General features: G+C 42.2%; 1 protein-coding gene across 1 annotated transcript in view; it reads right to left on the bottom strand.

The window, feature by feature from the left end:
- Positions 1-1,256: 1,256 nt before the first annotated feature.
- SVEP1 (sushi, von Willebrand factor type A, EGF and pentraxin domain containing 1) overlaps positions 1,257-21,158 on the bottom strand; it is a 128,178-nt gene continuing 108,276 nt past the window's right edge. Inside the window, exons 42-50 of the mRNA XM_059834260.1 lie at positions 20,670-20,843; positions 19,509-19,682; positions 17,391-17,564; positions 15,722-15,898; positions 14,697-14,867; positions 9,658-9,753; positions 6,924-7,019; positions 4,063-4,156; positions 1,257-2,015 (exon numbers count right to left, since the gene is read on the bottom strand). Coding sequence (XP_059690243.1) covers positions 1,985-2,015; positions 4,063-4,156; positions 6,924-7,019; positions 9,658-9,753; positions 14,697-14,867; positions 15,722-15,898; positions 17,391-17,564; positions 19,509-19,682; positions 20,670-20,843 — 1,187 coding nt within the window. The 3' untranslated portion in view covers positions 1,257-1,984. The remainder of the gene's footprint in view (positions 2,016-4,062; positions 4,157-6,923; positions 7,020-9,657; positions 9,754-14,696; positions 14,868-15,721; positions 15,899-17,390; positions 17,565-19,508; positions 19,683-20,669; positions 20,844-21,158) is intronic.

Below are 21,158 nucleotides of genomic sequence, written 5' to 3'. Positions count from 1 at the left end.
ACTACAGGTTGAAATGCGGACATTACTTACTGAACACCAACTTCAGTCAAAGCTGTAAACATCGATGGCTGTGGAGCTGGGAGACAGAAGATTGTTGCTATGTGCTAGCAGAATCCATTAGAAAAAGAAGGTTGTGGGAGCTGAAACGACAACTCTTCAGCTGGTTGCAGCTCCCACTGGGAAGGAATCTACATTCACATTAATCTGATCCCCTAATGACTCCTATTCTTTCCTATCTGTTTTTCTTTTAATTGGCTGAAAGCTCTTTCTGGTTTACAACTTCGCTTGTTTCTTTCTTCCCCATTTCTGGTCTTGGGCTAACAGCCATCAGTTATGTGTCAGTATTTACTAGTGCCATGTTACTGTAACCGTGAACTGATTTTGGTGTTGTATCACTTTCCTGTGTCCAAGTTCATGCATTCATAAAAGGAAGGTAAATCTATAAAGGGGGGAGGTGTGGGGCAGGTTGTGCACACTCTTAATCCAGAGGGTAACTAAGCAGGAATGCTACAGAAGGTAAAATTTATTCCTCCTTCTTCTTTCCCAGTGCTGACTGCAAGTCATGCTTTTCTATTATTACTGGGAAAAATGGAACTTCTGAACAATGATTCTCAGGTTCTCACGCTAACATCTTTCACAGATCAGACTTTTTGCTAACTGACGATAATTACCAAACATTTGACCTCAAAAAACGCATGTCATTTCCATCTTGTAATTCCACCACCCTGCTTAACCATAGGTAAATCTTAGCATGTCAATTCACTAGAGCATGACTTCATGATGGCATTCAGGCGTGTGTAATCCTCAGATGCAATAGAATCAACAGTGTGAGAAAGAGAAATCTGATGGCATGTGCACTCTCAAGTATTTCTCACTCAGCTGAGCATTTCTGCCTGCGTGTGTACTCAAGAGCGGCCTTTTCCAGTTCTCTGAGAGTTCTGCATAACGTAAATACAACCTTTCTGTAAGCAAAGAGCAAAGTTTCACCTGTAAACTTAACTGGTGCCTTCTCTCTCCATCTTAGGGGCAGTCAAATTTTGGGACCCAAAACCCCATATATCAAAAGCATTCACCTAGCAGACAGCTGCTAGACATGTATTTCATGATTTACAGAGGAAAGGGATGGTGGTTACAGGCAGGTGTTGAGTCCCATGGCAAGAGGGAAGCACAAATTTCAGTGGACCGCCTGCTTCCCACTGCTGGATCCTGAATTACCCAGCTTTAGAGCTGTACCTGAACTGCCTGTAAACCAAAAAGCCTCAAAGGCTCTTCTTGGCTAGACTTGGTCCACCTTTCTCTGAATGACATGATGTTGTCTCATCTTTTTTACATTTTGCCAATAAATCTCAGGTAAAATTCATGTTGATGCCTTCCGCTAAGTCACTCTCCAATGACGTTAATGTCACATAATATATATTACAGAATCTTCTTCTTATGCCCACCAGAAACTGTGTTTACAACACGAACTTCATCACATGGACTTCTAATTTACATCAACATGGTTCAGAAACAGGCCTAATGCTAAGTTTAGTGGCTCAGTTAGCCTTGTGTAAGTATTCTTTACTGTTGAGTTGCTGGACTACAGTACGCTTTGGCAGATGGTAAGCAGAATTGCGACATTCTGTTTAATCACGGTTGGCAGTATAGTATGGTTTAATTAGCTTACTCTATGTAAGAAATGTGAGGGACTTCACTGTACACAACCACTTCCTCAGTGGACAGTAGGAATCTTTACTTTTGTATGTGTATGTGTTTATGGTGTGTGTGTAGCAGCATATATTTGATAATACTTTTGTAAATGAAAAATACAGAGGATTTCTTTAAAAATGGAAAGGTATAGTAAAAATGTATCACAAAATAAAATACAAAACAAGGGAGCTGGAGGGGAAGGGAAGCAATGGATTTGATTTACGATGCATTAGATTCCACGCCCTGGTGCCTAGGCTGAAGAAAGATATCTGAATGTAGAACTGCTGCTCTGATGTTAAAAGGGATAGAATCCAGCCTTCCGTTTCCTGCGTCAAAAAACCCAAACAAAATAAAATCAGTGCTGTAATGAACATACCAAACAAGATCAATAGTGAGGCACAAGAGGATGGTGCCTGAAAGTATACCAGGGATTAGAGTGCCACAGCTCAAACCAGCATATTGATAGGGGAAGAGGATGGACGTGGGGAGTAGAGATATCTGGCATTTAATGTAAGTCATGGCTTATCACAGACTGGTTTGGAGCTAATCTTGTCCTAGATGCTGATGCAAGCATTTGGCCCTTTCAGCTTCCCCTTATAAATCATACCTAGTTAACCTGCAACAGCGAATCTTTGCTATCATGGCATTTACTCCTGTTCTGCCTCTATTGTTTTTGAGTCCTTGGAACAGTATCGTACCCTGTAAAGGGCCACCAGCGGCTGAGGCCAAAGCTTACAAAATATGAAACAGACCTCAGTGCTTATTTCTGTCCCCTCCCCTCTATGCCCCCAATTATGTGTGGGAAACATCCTCTCCCACAGCTCTTGAAGGGATGCCCTGCTAAACTACAAGCCTGTAGGTCTATGGTCCACCTTCTCTCAGACTTCACAATGCTGCACAGAGCTGTGGACTTGGAAAAAAAAAACAACAAAAAACCCTAGAAGAGTCCAGTTTGATAATAGCCTGAAACTTTGCTTTGCCTCAGAGATTAACTCCATAATTTTTGACTGCTAATCCACTGGATTTGGGTTTCTCTGCTTCATGTCCTAAATGCAAATACTATCAGACTTTAGATGTGTACCTTTCAGTCTGAAGCTGGATACTGTTTGTTGGCAGTACATTTAAGTTGCTTCACTTAGGCATATATAATCACAGCTGACAAATGAAAACTATTCATTTTGGACAATGTAATTTCTCAAACAAGCATCTTTTCTGTAGCTTTAAGGTAAACAGTATGAGAGACAGGGAGGAATGTCTGTCACCTGTCCAGAAAGAATAATAGAAAAAATGTACAATGTCACAGGCTTTGTCTGTATCCTGGAGAAAAATACTAACATTCAGCTCTCCGGGATAATGACCAATTTGTTCAGTAGGAGCCTGTGTGAGTTGAGGCATAAATATTTTTGCTAGCATGTGTTTCATGGCCCTCATTAATATTCCATGCAGGGAGCAGGAGAACTCATGCTCCATGTTTTGTTATTATATCTGATTCCTGACCACAACAACATCATTACCATTCCACCTGCCTTCCCTCTTCAGGTTTGTAAATATCTCTTAATGGCAGCATGAAATAAAACAGCTTTCCAAAGAAAAACTGAGTCCTGTTCAGACTGCCCTCAAAGCCAAACACCCAAACTTCACAGGTTAACTTTAAAAAACAAAGCTACAGTTAAGACTTGTAAATGCTGCCTTGCATGGTGATGGGGCTCACTGGCTTGAAAACCTAGTCCACTATTGGCCCCATTAGACGTGAGTCAGCAAACCAAAACACAAGCACTGGTAAAACTCTCTAAAAGAAAGCACATGTGAAACAGATCTAAGCCCAGTCCTTGGAGCTCTTGATACAGGGACTGCACTGCCAGGTGATTTGAACTGGGACTTGACTCAGAGTCACTGTGTTGTACTCTTTAAATGATTACACCACTCAACACTAGGTGTAAGAAGAGCTATTATTTATAACATCTGTTGCATGACCCTAGTATTGAACCTGGACCCAGCTGAGGTATATAGAGTTCAAAATTAACACTTGTACAGAGTACGTCACCCAAATTTCCTGAAGAACATTCTGTATTACATCACAACAAACATTTCCCTTTACACCATTAAAAATAAGGCTAAACATTGCAGGTTTGCCTGTCTGCTTACATGTAAATCTACCATTTCCTGAGTTTTCTACAAATTTGGCAATCATTTTGCAGAGTATGCTCTAAAGCCTTTTCAGCTTGCCCATAAATCATGAGCCGTCCAATGACTACTGATTTACAGGATGCAGAGATGCTCAAAATGTGCAAAGTTAATTGCACATTCTTTAGATTTAGAGCTCAGTAGGGTGTGATTCAGCCTAGCTATGGGACAGTGCTCAGCAACACTTACCTAGAGCAGTCGTGTCCAGTCCACGATGAGGGACAATAGCAACGATTTGGTCGTATGCACTTCCCACCATTTAAGCAAGGCAACTGGCAAACAGCTGCATACAAATACACACACACAGAGTTGCATTAATGAGCACACCCACAACAAGCTGATTAAGGAACAGGGTACTGAAAATCCAGCCTGCATTATTCTGTTAAGAATGGACTACTCTCAAAACTACAACATTAAACATCAGCTGTGAGTCTGCTGGAAAAGATGCTTTGCTCTGGAAAGGGCAGCCTTAGAAGCACATCTCTGCTAAATGTGATTTGACCCTCTCTACTACTTTTGTTATCTGCTGCATGACACAGACTGCATTATTTTACATTGCCTTAAAAATTCTGTTCTTTTTGCCTCAAGTTGAGGCAAAAAAAGGAATGTAAGTGGAAGCAGGAGGAGGAACTAGAATAGAAGGGTCAGAAGATCAACAAAGAACAGGCCTTATTTCTTGGAAGAAAATGTGGGTGTTTATTTGAAAGGAATGTGATGGCTGTGGTAAAAAAGTATAGAAAGAGGCAGCATAAACAGAGGAGGTTACAGGTCAGAAATACATTTACAGATCAACAGTAGGCAAGGAGTAAGACTTCACACAATGGCACCTGTATGGAGACAAGGAAAGGAAGCAGAGAAGGACAGTAAGTTCCTGAAAGACATTGGGTAGCCATGAGAAGGGTGACTACATGGTACAGGGCATTTGAATTAGAGAACAAACACCAGCCTGTGTGACAGAGTCATGCTGGGCCAGCTGTGAAATGGCCGCACCCGCTTTTGTGTGACAGCCTAACCCAGGGACATCATGTAACCAAACAAAAGTCAAAGCTTAAAGTCTTCCTATCAATTTTGAGACTGGAAGATAAAGCACCATACAATTTACAGAACAGATTTAGAGACTCACTTAGTGAGGTCCTTCAAGTGCAGACATTTATATCGTAGGAAAGCTGAAAGACATAAAGTCTTTTAAACAGATAATGCCATATCTAGAGGACAGACCTAAAGATACCAGTGAGGACAAATGATGGGTAATATTTTTGCAAGGAATATACATCAGGAAACACTGATTAAAATGGAATTACAGGAAATGGAAATTAGCAATCACAGGAATGCAAAAGGAGATGGAAATACACTACTCCGATTCCTCTGGGCCAAACATGAACAAACAACGGCAGGAGGTTATAGAGGCAGACCATCACTGTGCAATTAAGTGCACCAAGTTTGTCATGTTGAAAATTATTTCTGGTTCTGGAATGAAGCATATGAATGAAACATCTTTAGCTCTCACTTTATGCACATAATTATTCCTGTGAGACCAGCATTTAATCCAAATACTTCTCTTTCACTTTGCTCTGTCATGGCAAAAGGTCAAGACCAGTAAGTAACATGAGAAGTGGTTTAATAGCTTCATAAGCAGTGGTTATGAGCTTTTATGAATGGGCTTTGGCACAGATGCCGTTGTGTACTAGAAATTTTTCTTTAGCTACCAAAAAGCAAGTCAGCCTGAACAGATTTGAATTGCTGGCCCAAAAGTGAAAAAGCCATCTATCCTCCTTAACCACCTATGCTCTTATAGCTGCAAAGTTTGTGAAATATGAGAGGTAATGATGCATTATGTACTAGGCAAGTGTCCCTTCAAAAGACAGTAGTTCTGAGTTAAAATGTTCACTTTGGAACTTCAATTTGCTGAAGAATGGTTGGGTTTGCAGTCTGTCACACAGCTTATCCCCCAGACTCACTATTCTTATCAGTTGAACAAATAATAAGAACATTCATTAACAAAAGCACGAATTCCTCCTCCAGTTCACCCAATCAGCCACTCTACAGTCTTGCAGAAAGGCAAAATGGCGCTTTCATGTTAAGGCCCTGGTAACAATCAATTAAGGTGCACCTGGACAATAAAAATACAGTGAACAAACTGTAAAATAATTTAAAAAAATAGTTAACATTTATTAGTGATTGAGATTTAAAAATGGTTGAAAGACATTTCAATGATCACTCAATTGCTATGAGTTTTACTGGCTATTTCCACAGGGACAAGCCTTTCAAAAACTGACATTTGTTTAGCCTTGATGTGGAACCATATATCCCAAACGTGTGTTCAAATATTACCCCTAATTGCAAATCAGCCTCATCTGACACAAGGTGACTTGCAAAGACATAGGTCTGGAGCCTAGAATCACTCCCCTCACTATTTTGGTGTGCTGCATGCCCTTCAGCCTTGGTTAGATGCAAGTAAGAGATCTAGTAAAATGCAGCGCACGTTAGATTTGTTCAGAGAACTTAGAGATGATACCTAATGTAAGGTACCCACATACTCATTAAACTCAACCATCCTTAAACAAATCCTTACTTTGCTCTGCCCTCTTGCCTAGCTCAGAACTCAGGCAGTAAGTGGGAATTCCTCAAACCAGACAGCTATGTGGTGAAAAACCTCTGTAGTACCTGCAGCTTATTTGTGAGTTTAACGATGACCTGCATGTGCTGAAGATGAAAATGAAATTCTGACTCTTCTTGGAATGGACAGTCTAGTTTTATTCTTCTCTCTGGAAATCCTCTCTCCTCTGCAATACTTTTTGCAGAGAGCACTCTTGTGAATGCTGTCTGTCTTTTCTGGGAGCAAACTTTTCTGAGGATTTTAAAGACTCACCAGGGACTACTCTGAAAATAGTTCATAGCTGGGGACAGCAAATCCTCCAGGAATACTATTGCAGGCCTGGGTTTTCCTGTGAGAAGCTTAGAAGTTCTACAGAGTCCTTAGTAAACTGTGCTAGGTATTGATAGTAGAGTCACAAAAAGTGAGAAAAAAATGCAGGTGAAAGGAGTTTTACCCATATGGCAGCGCGATCCAGTCCATCCAGGAGGGCAGTCACACTGGTAAGGGGCCACACAGCGACCTCCATTGAGACACGGCAGAATGCATATTGCTAAGGAGAGGAGAAGAGAACCAGTGGAAGTAATTATCTCCCATGAAAGCAAAGAATGAAGTGTGCAAGAAAAAACCCTTATGTTTAATTAGAAACTCTACTCCCCCTCGAAGTGTTTGCATGCAGTATCAGCAGAGTTGAGTAGATCTACCCACAAGGCATGAGCAGCAAATACGACTGGCATGGCAGCCAGAAACAAGAAGGAATAATGACAAACAAATGGACAGACTGGAGCAACTGCTAGAGTCCTTCAGACGTCTGTAGGCTCTGTGCTCACTGGAAATGAGCAGGGCTGTTTGCTTGTTTCGTACATGTAATATCCACAGACATTGCCCGCTTCTGTGATGGTGGCTAACAAAATCAGTTCATGCTTTAATTACAAACAACTGGATTGTTTGTGGATTCCCTGGGGTCCCACAATGTAACATCCAAAACAAGCTCATCTATGCACTGCCCGTAGAAAAGCACTTGGTCTGGGCCAGTGAAAACATGCTGACACAGGTGACACCACAAGCACCCCCATGGAAAGACAGCTTTGATACAAGGCATTTTGGGTGCAAAGGGTTGACTGTGGCTGGAAGCGTTGCTCTAATAAGAGCAAGAGTTGAGCTGGGTCTCAAATCTGGACCCTTGAGTGGCACTTCCAGTGGAGTTTTATACTGGGAGGGTGGATGGGGGATGCAGAGGACTGATGCAGAGGTTCTTCCTCTTCCGCTGCACAGCAGAGATCAAGCTGAGCAGATGCAGTCAGCCTGGGTAAGAAAAGAATAGTGAACTTCCACAGAGCTCACAGGACTAACCCATATCACCAAGAACTACTTGTCTATATCGTTAAACTAGTAGTGCTCTTCATGTTTTTTAGAGTTATCAGGCCTCTCTCAGGAAGATGAATTTATCTTGTTATCTGTGAAATGTACTGTGAACTACAAGGTGACTGAATTCTGTTAGAGCTCTGTAGCCTCACCTGTGGCCCACTCCTGATAGATCAGTGCTCAGTGCTAGCACTCAAAAATCCCTTTGACTTCCAGAACGGGCCCTCACCTCCAAAGACTAAACCTGTCTTTTCTGTTCACTGGTGCACCTTGCTTGACAAGCAATGCTGCAAAACTGAGGTGGCACTAACCAATTGAGGGAATACTCTTCCCCTCTCCTCACTACGTATACCAAAGTAAAGGGGAAAAAAAAAAAAAAGTGAGTTAGTGCCTGTATCTGCATCAAGTACCATCTGGCTAGTAAGCTGCCTGTTCATTTTCCTCATACAGGAAAACAGGGTCTGAACTGGGATGACAGATTTAAATGACTTGGGGCATAAAGTCTGTCCTCTGGTACTGAAAAATGCATTAAATATCATTACTAATGGGAAGGTAAGGAAATCAATTATGGCATACCAAACACAATTCAGCCAGACACAGGGCTCAGTCCTCTTCGGCTGAAACTGAAACTTACAGGGCTGAGTTCGCATGTCTGGCTATGGTGGTACTAACAGACATAGGGACAGCAAAAGAGGGGCTGTGTGAATGCACCACGTAGCTGGGGTTTCTGTAAATGCAGAAGGACAAAACTTGTTGAACCTCTTCTCATTCTGTATGTACAGCTAATTTGTGCCATGTGGAACAGACACTGCCACAGAGAAGACTTGAAAGCTGCAGAGGTAGGTTCAGAGGACCATTTTAAGGTGTGATACACCTACATTCCTCTCCATGAACTACAGGAGGAGATGCCACATCTTTTTGTAAGTCTCCATGTATAGTCAGGGCTGGGGACAGTGACACCACCTCAAGCTGCAGGTGTTTTTGGACACGCTAAAGCTTTATGTCAGGGCCATACTAAGTAATATAATAAATACAGTAAGGGTACTTTCCTTTTCTATCCACACAGACCCATGCCTAGCTATGTGTACAGTAATAAGACCTGTCATGCAGCAGCTATGCCAGCATGAAAGGGTTAGCCCTCCCAAATTCCTTCTGGTAAGACCATCACAAAAAAAATGGGAAACATGGCACAAACTGGCAACCCCAGTGTCACCCAGGGAATCCCTGACAGACCCAAGAGTCAGATTTGGCTCTTTTCAACCGGAGCAGATCCAGTTCTCTAACTATTCAGAAATCCAGGCCAGGAAAAGCCAGCCCAGAATGTGTGGGGTACAGGTACACATGTCAGGAAGGACAGCATGAAAAAGGTGACACGGTTGTATTATTTGAACATGAATTGATCAGGTTCCTAACCACAGACTGACTAAAAAGGAAGCCAAGAAACAAATGCAGCCACCAGCAGAACACTCACACCTCTTCTGTTCTAACCCCTGTTCTTACCCCAAAACGATCATGTGTTGCTATTAGAAACATTTTGGAGAACTGAAGCAGGCTGTTCTTCAACCATACCGAGAAAGCACCCACAAAATCGCATCAATTAAAAAAGTGCCTGTTTTGGTTTGGAGATGTCAGCGGATAGTCATTTGTCTAAAAACAAGTAATCAGTTGGTCCTTTCTGTTCTCTCCAATTCATCAGGCAGAATAAAGTAAGGATTTTTATGTTTTTGGCTTTTATGCCTTTAATTTTCCCACCCGGTTCATTGCAGGAAATTCATTTGTCTTACCTACAACATCCTTAAAATTACACTTAGGGATGATATACATACGCTCTTCACAGAGACGACCCATCCAGCCATCCGGACATGAGCAGGCATTTGGTCGCTCACAGACGCCACCATTCTGACATGGGAACCGACAGACAGCTGAAAACAATACAATTTCATTACAAACTCAAGACGGTTAATTAAAAGCTGAGTAATTCAGCATCTTGCACAGATCTCTGCAATTGTAAAGTTTAGAGTAGAACAAACAAAGGTAGTGAAGTTCAGAAACGTAACTTGGTTTTGATTTCAAGGGCTACATAATTTTCTGGCTCTGTGTGTCTGAGTAGGTACTGTGAGTAAGAGCACGGGAACTGTTAAGATAATAAAAAATTGTCCATGCCAAGAATAAAAACAGACATTTTCAGTGTAGTTGGGTAAATTATTTGGATAATGTTTCAAGGCTGACGCTATGCTTTATTTGCTTTTCCCCACTCATTTTTGCAAAACAAAAGAAAAAACCCCACCCCAAACAAAAACTATTATCTTTTTTTTTTCTCTTCTAAATTAACTCTAAAATAAAATGAAGCTTTTTTCTAACCTTGGTATGAAACACCAAGATAATGCCGTCTGGCATAATATAGGGTTTGCCGACAGTAAGATTAAACACTGTTGTAGATTAAGCAATTTTTATTGCACTATCATCCAGTTTAATGAGGATTGACCAACAAGGCTGCAGCAGTGGCACAGTGAAATGTTTACCCGTAGAACCAAAAGTGTGATTATAAACCTCACTTAGCATTCATGCTGACTGGTGCTCCTTGGCTCGCACACCTGTTAATGAGCACCATAAAAGTGAGGAATTTGAAGTGGGCTCTATCATGCTGCCCCAGTATGTTGCCTGGACTGGACAGGCTTTGGACTTCATCATCATTTCTATGACATTGCACCGTATCTTGGATAATACATCCAGGGAAACCAGGACTACTTTACAAAATCGGGTGGTAAGCTAAGTACAAACATGTTAGACTACAGATCATTAGAGGAAGTACAACCTTGTCGTGTTGGTGTACATACTATAGACAGAAGATCAAAAATTGTGGCTTTGAGACGATACTACAGAACAAATAAGTAATCAGACTAACTTCTAATTAGTGGTAGTTATGAACATAGAGTAACCTCAGGAAACTCAGTCTGAACTGTTAATTGCATCCTATATTTAATTAGTTACTAGGTGAGCAAAATATGAGTTCAGGCTTTGAGTGTTTCTGATCTTGTTCAGTGTTGGTATTAAATACAAACAGTGGTTTAGCACACTGTTCAGACCTGAGCTCCACATTGGAGAGAATGCAAATCTTCCTCTGAGAGCCAAACTTGAGTCACTCTTGCAGCTACACCATGCCAAGCTGCAAGCTACAGCTTGGAGTCTGTTGAAATGAGGCCAAAGCTTCTGCCATTTTATTTTTCAATGTCAAGAGCCTTCCCATCAAATGTTACCTGATAATGAGAATGGGGAGAGACCTTAGGCCCTAGCAGGTTCACAGAGTTGCAATATTTTAACAGGTATTTTGAACAATTTTTTTTGTAAAGGTATCTATGACTACACAGACAGCTTGTCTCTGGGTGTTGACTAAAGCAGAGTAGTGTGCCAACCAGATTTCCTTTGTGCAATGAAAAATCATGAAAGTTGAATCAAAAAACCATTTAAAGCTTTGTGTGATCCACCCCACTTAAAACAATATCCCATGAATGTATAATGGGATGGGAGGTAAAAGGTTTGTGTATAAATGACATCCTACGTTAAATTCAAAGCTCATGAAGAATGGTCTCTGAAGTGTATTTTCTTTCTCTCCATCAATGGAGATGATGCATGTATTTTCTAAGTTACAGAAATCACTTTGGATGGCAACTCCATCCCGCTCAGCGATCCAGGATCTTAGGCAGAGATAGGCTTTTCCTGGATTTCTGCCCAGGCCCTGGTTGTGAAACTGAATGAGTAAGACAGTGTCATCCCTAGGTGTGCACTTGTTATACACCAATTTAGGCGGGCAGAGACTCTGTGTCTGTAGCTGTGAGGATTATTCTTCACTCGACAGGCAAGACTAGAGAAAGGCTTGGGGTGGGAAGTTAAGCTGGGATGTCATTCTCTTTTTTTTGCTATTGTAAAACCAAGCAGGGCAAATGCAGTCCTGATGTGCTGGGGAGAGAATGGGAACCATTAACTGTGACTTCAGTTAGTGGTAGCAGATTTCACATCTGCGGTACCAATCTTAATCTTTGAGATCCTCTTGTAAATCCAGGCTTGAAAGTTATCTCCATAGGACACAAAAGCATTACACTGCTGCAAGACAAACATGGGTAAGAAGGAGAAATAATGATTTCTGATATCTGTTCTCAGCTTTGCCAAAAGGCTTGCCTGTGGTTGCAGGAGAACAATTTCCTCCATCGCTCAGCTGCCCTCTCATAATGCTCTTGTTTGCTGACGGGGTCAGCAACTCTACACGGACCACTCACAGTCAGCAAGAGGTGGGCAAAGGGCAAAAAGACGACACAGACTTTAGAGCATTTCAGAGAGAAAAAATTGCAGTCAGAAAATCTGTATGCATCTGTGCAGCCTGCTGAGTCCTGCACGTGTTTATGATCGGCAGATCCAGGCTAATACTTCTCACCTCTGAAACTCAGATCAGAATCTGGCCTGCAACCTCTAACCAGCAGTGATTCAGGCAAGTGCAGCTGTGGTGAGAACTCTCCCAAAGAAGCTAACGAAGTCTGCTTTTTAATTATAATATTTACGTTAACTAACCTGTTCAACCGGGCCAGAACATTTCAATCAGGCTTAGGACACATTAATAATCAACTCACAGAGCCAAAACCAAGAAATGCATCATGAGTCATTACAAAGAGTGCTTTCATGTCGCTTCTGATGTAGATCACAAAGGCTTGGGTCCTGCAGGCCTTTTGTTAGGCAAATCCCTCAAATGAATTATAAATCAGTTTTGAAAGATTATTTTGACATGTGTCATGAAAACACAGGTTGGTCCTCTCAGAAACATCTTTGGACCTTTTTAGTTCCCCTTTCAGGTGAAAAGAAGGGGGGGAAATTGTTATTCCTCTCCCTTAATAACCACCAAAAGGTTGGTTATTCTGCTTTGTTTTCCTGCACTACACCCTGATCATCTGTCCGCTTCATCACTTTGTTTTTTGAAATAATTTTACCTAATACTTATTCCTCTGAACAGTCCCAGTAGACTCCATGGTATTGCAAACAGGACACATGTTTGACAGTGCTTTGCAGATCAGCCCTTCCAGGTTGCTAGTAACCAGTGGCAAGAACCTCTCTTAGCAGAAAACTACAACCCTTGGCCATAAAGTAGGGTTCTATGTAACTAATAAATATTAAATAAGAATAAAAAGTAAGGCTGGTGATATTACAGGGGCAGTTGAAGAATCTGACGTGTTAAAATTTGAAGAGATAATATCCAAATAATTTTGGTAATGAATTCTGGCTTAGGTAGAATAGCTATTATGCAGAGATCCCTTGAATTCTGTAGCCACCACAGTTTAGAAAGAAATGACGAGATACTTGGCAAACTTTTCAAAAAGGTCTCGGTGCTTTGGGAGTCTAAATTTCTAACAAGACTTTCAGATAGCTCTTGACATCTGAAGTAACTCAGGTGCTTTTTCTGTAAATCTTCTCTACTTGGCTACTCGACAGGTGATTCTTCATGGCAGTGGCAAGCCATGGTCACATAACCAGGAGAAACCTGTTTTTCAGGAGCAGCTTCTCTATTCCTGAAACGTTCAGGAGTTACAAGCCCACTTCTTTGGCTCTGGCTTTCCTCAAATGATGTACTAATACGTGATTTTCAGGCAAGACAACTATAACTATCAGATACAGAATTTTAACAGAGTGCCTGCTTTCACAGAATAGGGCAACTCAGCTTGTCTAGGTCTTAACATTCATAATATTTTGCTGTCAGAACTCATATAAAAAAACTGACAGGGGGACCCTGATTAGTTATGCTTAGCACAGTATAGAATCCTCTATCTCCAAAGGGCTTCTGACCTAAACAGAAAATCACCAAGGAGGGAGGAGGTATTGTTGCTTCTATTTTTGACACGGGGAGCTGAGGCTTGCAGGAGGAGAGGCAGACATGACAACTTTGATGATGGCTCTAATGTTCCCAGATAAGCATTCTGGCACCTTTCCTCTTCTGTGGGAGTTCTCAAGCTTAGGGAATGGGGCTGCTTGTGACTGGCCATTGATGTGCCCTAAGGTTTTTTTTGCTTTTAATACTCACATTTCTAAACAAAATACCTAAGGTTCAGTTTGTGGTATGGCTGCTGTTACACCATCTGAGATAAGCCTTCAGGGTGCAATTAACTCACTGCTCTATAGCTACCCAGCAGCAGAAGGCTAGTCAAGCTTCTGATACAGAAATGGCAGATGGCAAGGTCTCTTCCATCAAAGCCCTGTGACTCTTGAACCCTTTAGCTATGCCTCATCCTTGGTTTTAAGTTCATGTTTGAAGATGCTTGTATCTGTTTTTAACTGTTTAGTTTATCATCTCTTTTATGTTTTGTGTTGGTTTCCCCCATTTTCTGTTCAAAGCTATTTATTTGAATCTTCTCTGTGGAAGAGTTAATTCTGTAATTTAAACAAGTGAATTTTGTAGCTCAACAAACCAAAAAGTGACATTTTCCTGCTGGTATGCCAAGGGTGGAAAGGCTAGACTTTGTCTTTGGTATTCTGTTAAAATGGTGAATTTTCTGCAGTACTTAGTGTGTATTATTTAGTGAGCTGTATCAACTTATCCATAAGTATTTTATTGCAAAGCAATTTTCAGGAGCTGCCAAGATCTAAACACAGTGAGAGACTAAGCACCCATTGGATCTCTTACTTTTGTTTTCTGCGGTGTTTAGTCTTTGACTGTGAAAAACTGACTGGCAGTGCTTATCTGCAACAGCTCAGCATGTCAGAAAGATGACTGGTTCTGTCTCTTTCTCACAAAAGATGATTTCACTTTCATTTTTATTGCAGCTAGGATGACACCTCCATGCTTATGGCAAGTTAAGATATGCTTCTGTTCATAAAAAAGACTTACCTTTGCAGGTAGGTGGTGTTGTCCATGTTCCATTTTCTAAGCAAATGCTGCGCAGGGGCCCCTCCAGCATGTACCCACTGTAGCATGAATAAGTGATCATGTCTCCATACTGATAGAAGCTACCACGAATCAGAGCATTCTCTGTGTGAGCTGGGGGGCCGCAAGATATCTCTAAACAAAAGAGAACACCCAGAAGCTGGTCAGCCGCGATGCCTGCACAATAGAGTTTCTAACCCTGGACACAGCGCTTTGCAGGACTTGGGAGGTGCCAGAGAGACACCTCTGATGGGAAATCAGTAAGTAGGACTTCTTCATGGTGCAGACGCTCCCAGGGAGAACCTGTACATACACTCAGTGGGCAGGGAGATGGCCAGGAACAGCAGTTTTAGGTAATGCAACAATGGCTATATCCACCATATAGACCAGAAACTTTCAGATGGTCCCAGGATATACATGAGACTGGGTTTATAGAGTGAAGCAATGTCATTGTCTGAACTAAAAAATATTGCTTGCAAGAAGCCAAAAAGCTTTCAGACATGCCTGCAAAAGGACACTATGCCTTCTGTCAGTGTCAATAAATACAATAATAGGCAGCACCTCTCCCTACAACCCTCATCTCATCACCCATAATCTCACAGGAATCATTCTCAGTATATTTAGGGTGTCCAACAACCAATCCTAGCTCCAGTGCTTGCAAAAGATAAACTGAGAAGAAAATTACGTTAGGTTCTAGTAGATAGTAGGACGAATGCTCTTGGGGCATAGACATATTCTGGATCCTTTTAAAGAAACAACCCTGTTAGAAAGAAAGAATAAATAGCTCCTCTGCAGAGCTTCTTGGGCCACCTTTATGTGCCTGGATCTCGGAGTGACACACCTCTCCAAATGGCAATAGCAGACAAAAGCTCTCTTCTTCCAGAATAACTGCATCTAGGAGGAGAGCTCTGCTGAAATGTCTACGCTGTCACGCTCCTGTGTGATACGGCTGTACCCAGCCCCTGTGGAACTGTACCTCATGTACTTACTTTCACACTTAGCTGTTGCTGGAGTCCAGGTCTCATCAGGATTACAGGTGATCACAGACTGCCCTTTCAGCTGGTAGCCTTCCCTGCACCTGATGGATATATTCTGACCAACATAAAAATCCACCTCAGACAGAAGGGCATTCTCTGGGATTATAAAAGGCACAGGACAAGGGTTTGCTGTTCAAAGAAAGGGTATGAAGGAAAAGGAGAAGGGAGGAAAAAGGGATGGAAGGAAGAAGAGAATACTTTAGAACAATTTCTGCAAATTTCAAAATGAAATCATATGAAAAGCAATAGAAATGGATGGTGCACACAAGTCCAATTTGTAATTCGATGTAGAGTTATGAGATTTGAGTCATAAAATAAGGTTTGATTCTCTGCTGTCACATGGCTTGCTACCATACTCTACTAATGCCAGTAGAAGACATACTAAGGATTTAAGTGGGCAATATCCTACTTGTTACTATCAAACCATTCTCTCTTGTCCTTTCTTTTTACCATAGCCTTACCATAAAAAAGAGCCAGGTCTATCCTACTTCTTGTTCCGAGGGGCTAGACCAATAAAGAGCAGCAAAATCCAGGTGTTCCAGCAGAGACTTACAATAACATTCATTAGAGTTTAGAATTTCTCTGATAATTTTATTTATTGCTGGCTTTAAGCTTGTTGAGTTATTTTTGCACAGTCTATTGATCTCATCATGAATGTGGAAAAGGTTGGACTCTATATAGAGCAGAGATTGATGCCAGTTTCCTGAAACTAAAATCCTGTGCGTCCTTTATAATACGAAAATTAAATGTTTCAATTAACCACCCTAAGACTAAAGTAGATCTTAAAATTAGTTACAGACACATACAGAAACAAGGAAGGCTATTGAGGGTGTGTATGCACAGCGCACATGTGCATAAGGTGCTATTTCACAGAATCACAGAACAATTTATACAGCCATTAAGTCCAACCTCCTTCTCAAAGCAGGGTCAACTAGGTCAGAGGTTGCTCTGGGACTTGACCAGCTGAAATTTGAGTATCTCCAAGGATGGAGATTTCATGTCCTCTCTGGGTCCCTGTTCCTGTGTTTGACTGCTATGATGGTGAAAATTTTCTTCAAATACTTAATTGGAATTTCCTTTGTTGCAACTTGTGTCCATTGCCCCTCATCCTACCACTGTGCGCCTCTGAGAAGAATCTGGCTCTTTTTTCTTTACACCCTCCCAATCGTTAACTGTAGACAAGAATAAAGTCTCCCTTTGCCTTCTCCTCCAAACTTTTCTCCCACCTGCTCCTCAGGTATCATGTGGTGGACTACAACTAACTCCATTTTACGTCAACTTTCCAACTAAAGGGAGCTACGCCTAATGCAGCTCATTCTTTTACTGTCACAAAAATACACTCAGACAAGTTAATGCTTATTTAACATGTCTCAGTAACTGCTCCCTTTGTTCCTCTGTAAAAATAGAATGCATACCAAGAAATCTCCGAACGTAGGCCAAACCAATTTTTTTAAACTACAAGTGACAAATTCTGCTCATGGCTGCTCCAGAAGAAAATTACAGTACATTTCCACACAGATCTGCAGAAGTTGCTCTCGTTTACTGTCAGTTTCAATGAAGAGCAGCCTAGCCTTTAGTGCTTACAAATTGAGACCACTTTTTCATTACAAAGCAAACATACGTTTACAGAGAGGCAAGGCATTACTCCATCTTCCATCTCTTGTGCACTCTGCCACAGGTTCCCCTTCCAAGCTGTATCCCCTCTCACAGAAATATGCTATTGTACTGCCAACTGTATTGTTTTCATAAATCGCCTTCCCATTCAGCAAGGAAACTGGGACTTTGCATCTGGTCTCTGCAAAGGAAGAGCTCTCATTAATTCAGCTTGATATTAGACCTGGACTTCCAACAATTCCTGAATTACTCGCACAGTATGTTTAAAGTAGCACCACAGACTAATAAATCATTGAGGGAGAGTTCAGTAGCCCTGGGAAGGAAATGTAGCCAAGCTAGGGAAGGAGCTCCTCCCAGTGATGGAGAAAAGCCCCGGCCACCTGTTCTTCAGGTCAGCAAAATGTGGCAGTGCTGGGGAGGACACATTTACGACTTCATACTGTGGTCAGTGGGACAGAACATGGAAATGGTTCTTTCTTGCCACTGGGAGATATCCCAGAATCTTGCAGCCCTTTGTGCCTTCCTTTTCACCTGACAAGAAATAACAGATGAGATACAAGATGGGTCTGGTGCAAGATGCCGACACTTATATCACTAATCACTCCCCTCAAGATTCTCAGCTGTGTTTCTGAAGCCAGCAAGCAGACAGTCCAAGCTGGGTTACCACTGCTACACAAGAGACTGTTCTGTGTCTTATTTTCCATTTGATTTTCCTAGGTTGTCTATGTAATGGGATGACTGAAGATTAAACTACCAGACAGACACAAGGCTGTCAGGCAAGAGGAAGAGAGAAGTTAGTGAAGTGGCTGTGCTCAACCTTGTTCAAGATGGTCTTCTTGACATCCATTCAGCACTGCAAGTGTGTGACTTTTCTTAGGTGCCTGGCTAGGTACTAGAGACCTCCTCTCTGATGTGGATGTACCCTATCAGCTTTCCAGGTTGCTACTATAAGGTCTGCACAGCATTAGGGCACTGTACTGCACAGTGATCTGTGCACTGTGTGGCTGCCCAGCACTGCATCTGATGGTCCCTAGCCCTCATGTAGTTTTCATGGCTCTGGTGACAGGAACCTAAGACTTGACGTGAGTGGAAGATAATTATCTGTCTTTGGTGAAGCTGTCATAGCATGCTGGTCCCCTCTGAATCTGTGTGTGCAGCTGAGTGTGGAGACATCAACATGTCAGCTCCATGTAAGAATGCCAGGAGCAACTACGAAAAGCAAGCAGGATGCTGGGTCTAGAGTCTACCTTGGGAGACCTGAGGTACATGCAGCAGGGACAAGAACAGCCTGAATGGAAGTGCAATGGGCAAGAAATGAACTAGTGTGTTTCTGAGAGGAAAGCAAAAGTCTGAAGCCCAGACTTGGTATTTTCATGGCAAAGAGGCGAGGAATGGAGAACAGTCATACTTAAAAGTTAATGATATTGCAATTTAGTAAACTTCTAGATGCTTTACATTTTGAACAGAGTCACCCAACGGTACTGCCTATCTGTTCAAACTTGTGATCTTAAGTTTTTATTCTCTTTTTGTGTTGACAGCCTTGTTTTCACCCACTACTGCCCACTCCATATGACACAGACAGTTCTCGCTTGGCAGTCATTCTGCTTTGTGGTGTGAGCAACAGGACCTACTGAGGGAGCACCTGAAAGCAGTGATTTGCAAAATGGTACACATCATGCATTCATGGTGTTTGTTCATGTGAGGAGCATGGAGGTTAAAGGCTGAGCTGTTGAGACTGTCCCCGGGGCCCAAGGTTCAGAAAAAGAGTATCAACTTAATAATTGACTACAGAAGGCCGCTGGGAGACAAGCCACTTGTCCTCGCAGTCCATCACCTTTTGTTAGGGGTTTGATTTTCTGAGATGGCAAGTAACCTCATCTCTCATTAAGCTTGTTAAACTGCAGATGAAAACCTTAGGAAAAATGATGTCTAAACTCCTTCTGGCTTGGTAACAGGCAGTGCTCCTTGTGAAACTTTTCATTTGTCAGGCACCATTTTTAATGCCCATTACAGGATTGTTTCCCAAAAGCAGCTCAATCCCTGGATTGTATGATATGCATGCATAAGGTAGGAGCTATTGCTTATCCCAGATCGGAATGTGTCAGGCCATGAAACCAACAGTTACCTTCACACAATGGCAAGGGTTTACTCCAGCTCCCATTGGCAAGACATGTGATATTCTGGGGCCCGACAAGATGGTATCCAGAGTTGCACACAAAGGTTACATTACTTTTGTATGTGCTTCCTGTAGAAATGGCCTCTGCTTTTTCTATTGAGGGATGCAGCCCACAAGTAATTCCTAGGAGAGGAGAAAACTTTTTGGTTTTATACAGACAACGAAGGCCATTCTGTCTATCTGTTACACACCGTCTGACAGCTCTGTTCACACACTGAATTAATGGGAAGATAGGAAGAAAGAAACTGTGAAGTATTATATGGAGAAGGGTTATACAATGCCTTGCCTGCCCTCTCTCCTCGGGTTCAGGCTGCAGACACCTGAGCGAGAATGTCCCCAAATGTATCTGATGGTGTTGTAAGCTATGAGGTGTGTTCAATCAAACAGAGCCATAGGCTGGATTTGCAGTCTCCTTTGCTCCCTGTACAGTGGAAGGTGAACTGAAGACGCCCCCAAGAAAAATGACAGTAGTTAAGAAGGATCTTGCCCCCTGTCCCACACTTACTGTAGAGACCAGGCAAATTGGTCAAAGGTGAGAGAGAAGAATGCAAGGGGTAGGAATATGACATCACCATGAGAAGATGGGAAATGATTTGTTGGTAAAGACTATAAAATCTTGGTGGTGTTTTATTTATAAGCTGTATGAAATAAGTCATAAATCCTTCATTCCATGCTCCCACAATTAATCACCTTCTGCTGCACAGAGAGCCAAGATTTGATCCTAGGGAGCAGAGCTGTGATTTCCAGACATACAGAGTGGCCAGGATATATTAGCTGTGGCATGGCAGAGATGAACCATCCCAGCACATAATGTCCAAGGCCCTGCACACCACAATGCATGGCTAATCAAATACAGCAGACCACACTCCTCCCCTACAGACCTGAGCACAATTCTATGCTTGTGCCATTTTAATGTGCCAGAAGGACCTCTCTTCAGATCAGAGAGGAACTGCTAATAAGAACTTCTCTGCTGGCTTTTCCTCTGGCTCCTCCTGTTACAGCCCGCCAGCTGGAGGTGGACACTGGGAGGAAGCCAGCAAAGGCACTCTCTCAGTTTGTTCCCCTGCTCTCCTGGAAAACTGCCACCATGTTGCTCTGCTTGCTACTTACGCGTACATGAAGGGGTGGAGGGGCTCCACCTTTTGTCAACGTGGCAAATTCTTCGGCTTGGTCCCTGTAGCTCAAAGCCAGGGTTACAGCTGTAAAAAACCTCACTGCCAAATAGGAACTCCTCTCCCTGAACAGATCCATTTTCTATCATGTCCGGGGGTCCACATGATACTCCTATAACATAAGGAATTTGTTCCAATCAGACATAATGCATACGGCCTGTCCTGTTCACAGCTCCTCCACAGGTTTTACTCTGAGAAACAGGGAAAGAACACAGCATTCATCTGGGCTTTCCCAGATATTTGCCCCTGGGTAGCAGAGTGGTATCATGCTTGGTGCTTCCAGTTCCTGCTGAAAGACAAAATCTATTGCAGCTGTGCTGGCAGGAAGCCTCAGGTAACTCCACTGTTGCCATTTAAGCCAACAGCTGAAGTCCACATAAGTATTTATGTAGACAACTCCTATGTCAGCACTGCAGTCAGTGGGCAT

The sequence above is a fragment of the Gavia stellata genome, chromosome Z (assembly GCF_030936135.1).
Source record: "Gavia stellata isolate bGavSte3 chromosome Z, bGavSte3.hap2, whole genome shotgun sequence".
Lineage (NCBI taxonomy): Eukaryota > Metazoa > Chordata > Aves > Gaviiformes > Gaviidae > Gavia > Gavia stellata.
This window is presented reverse-complemented; position numbering and strand designations above follow the sequence as displayed.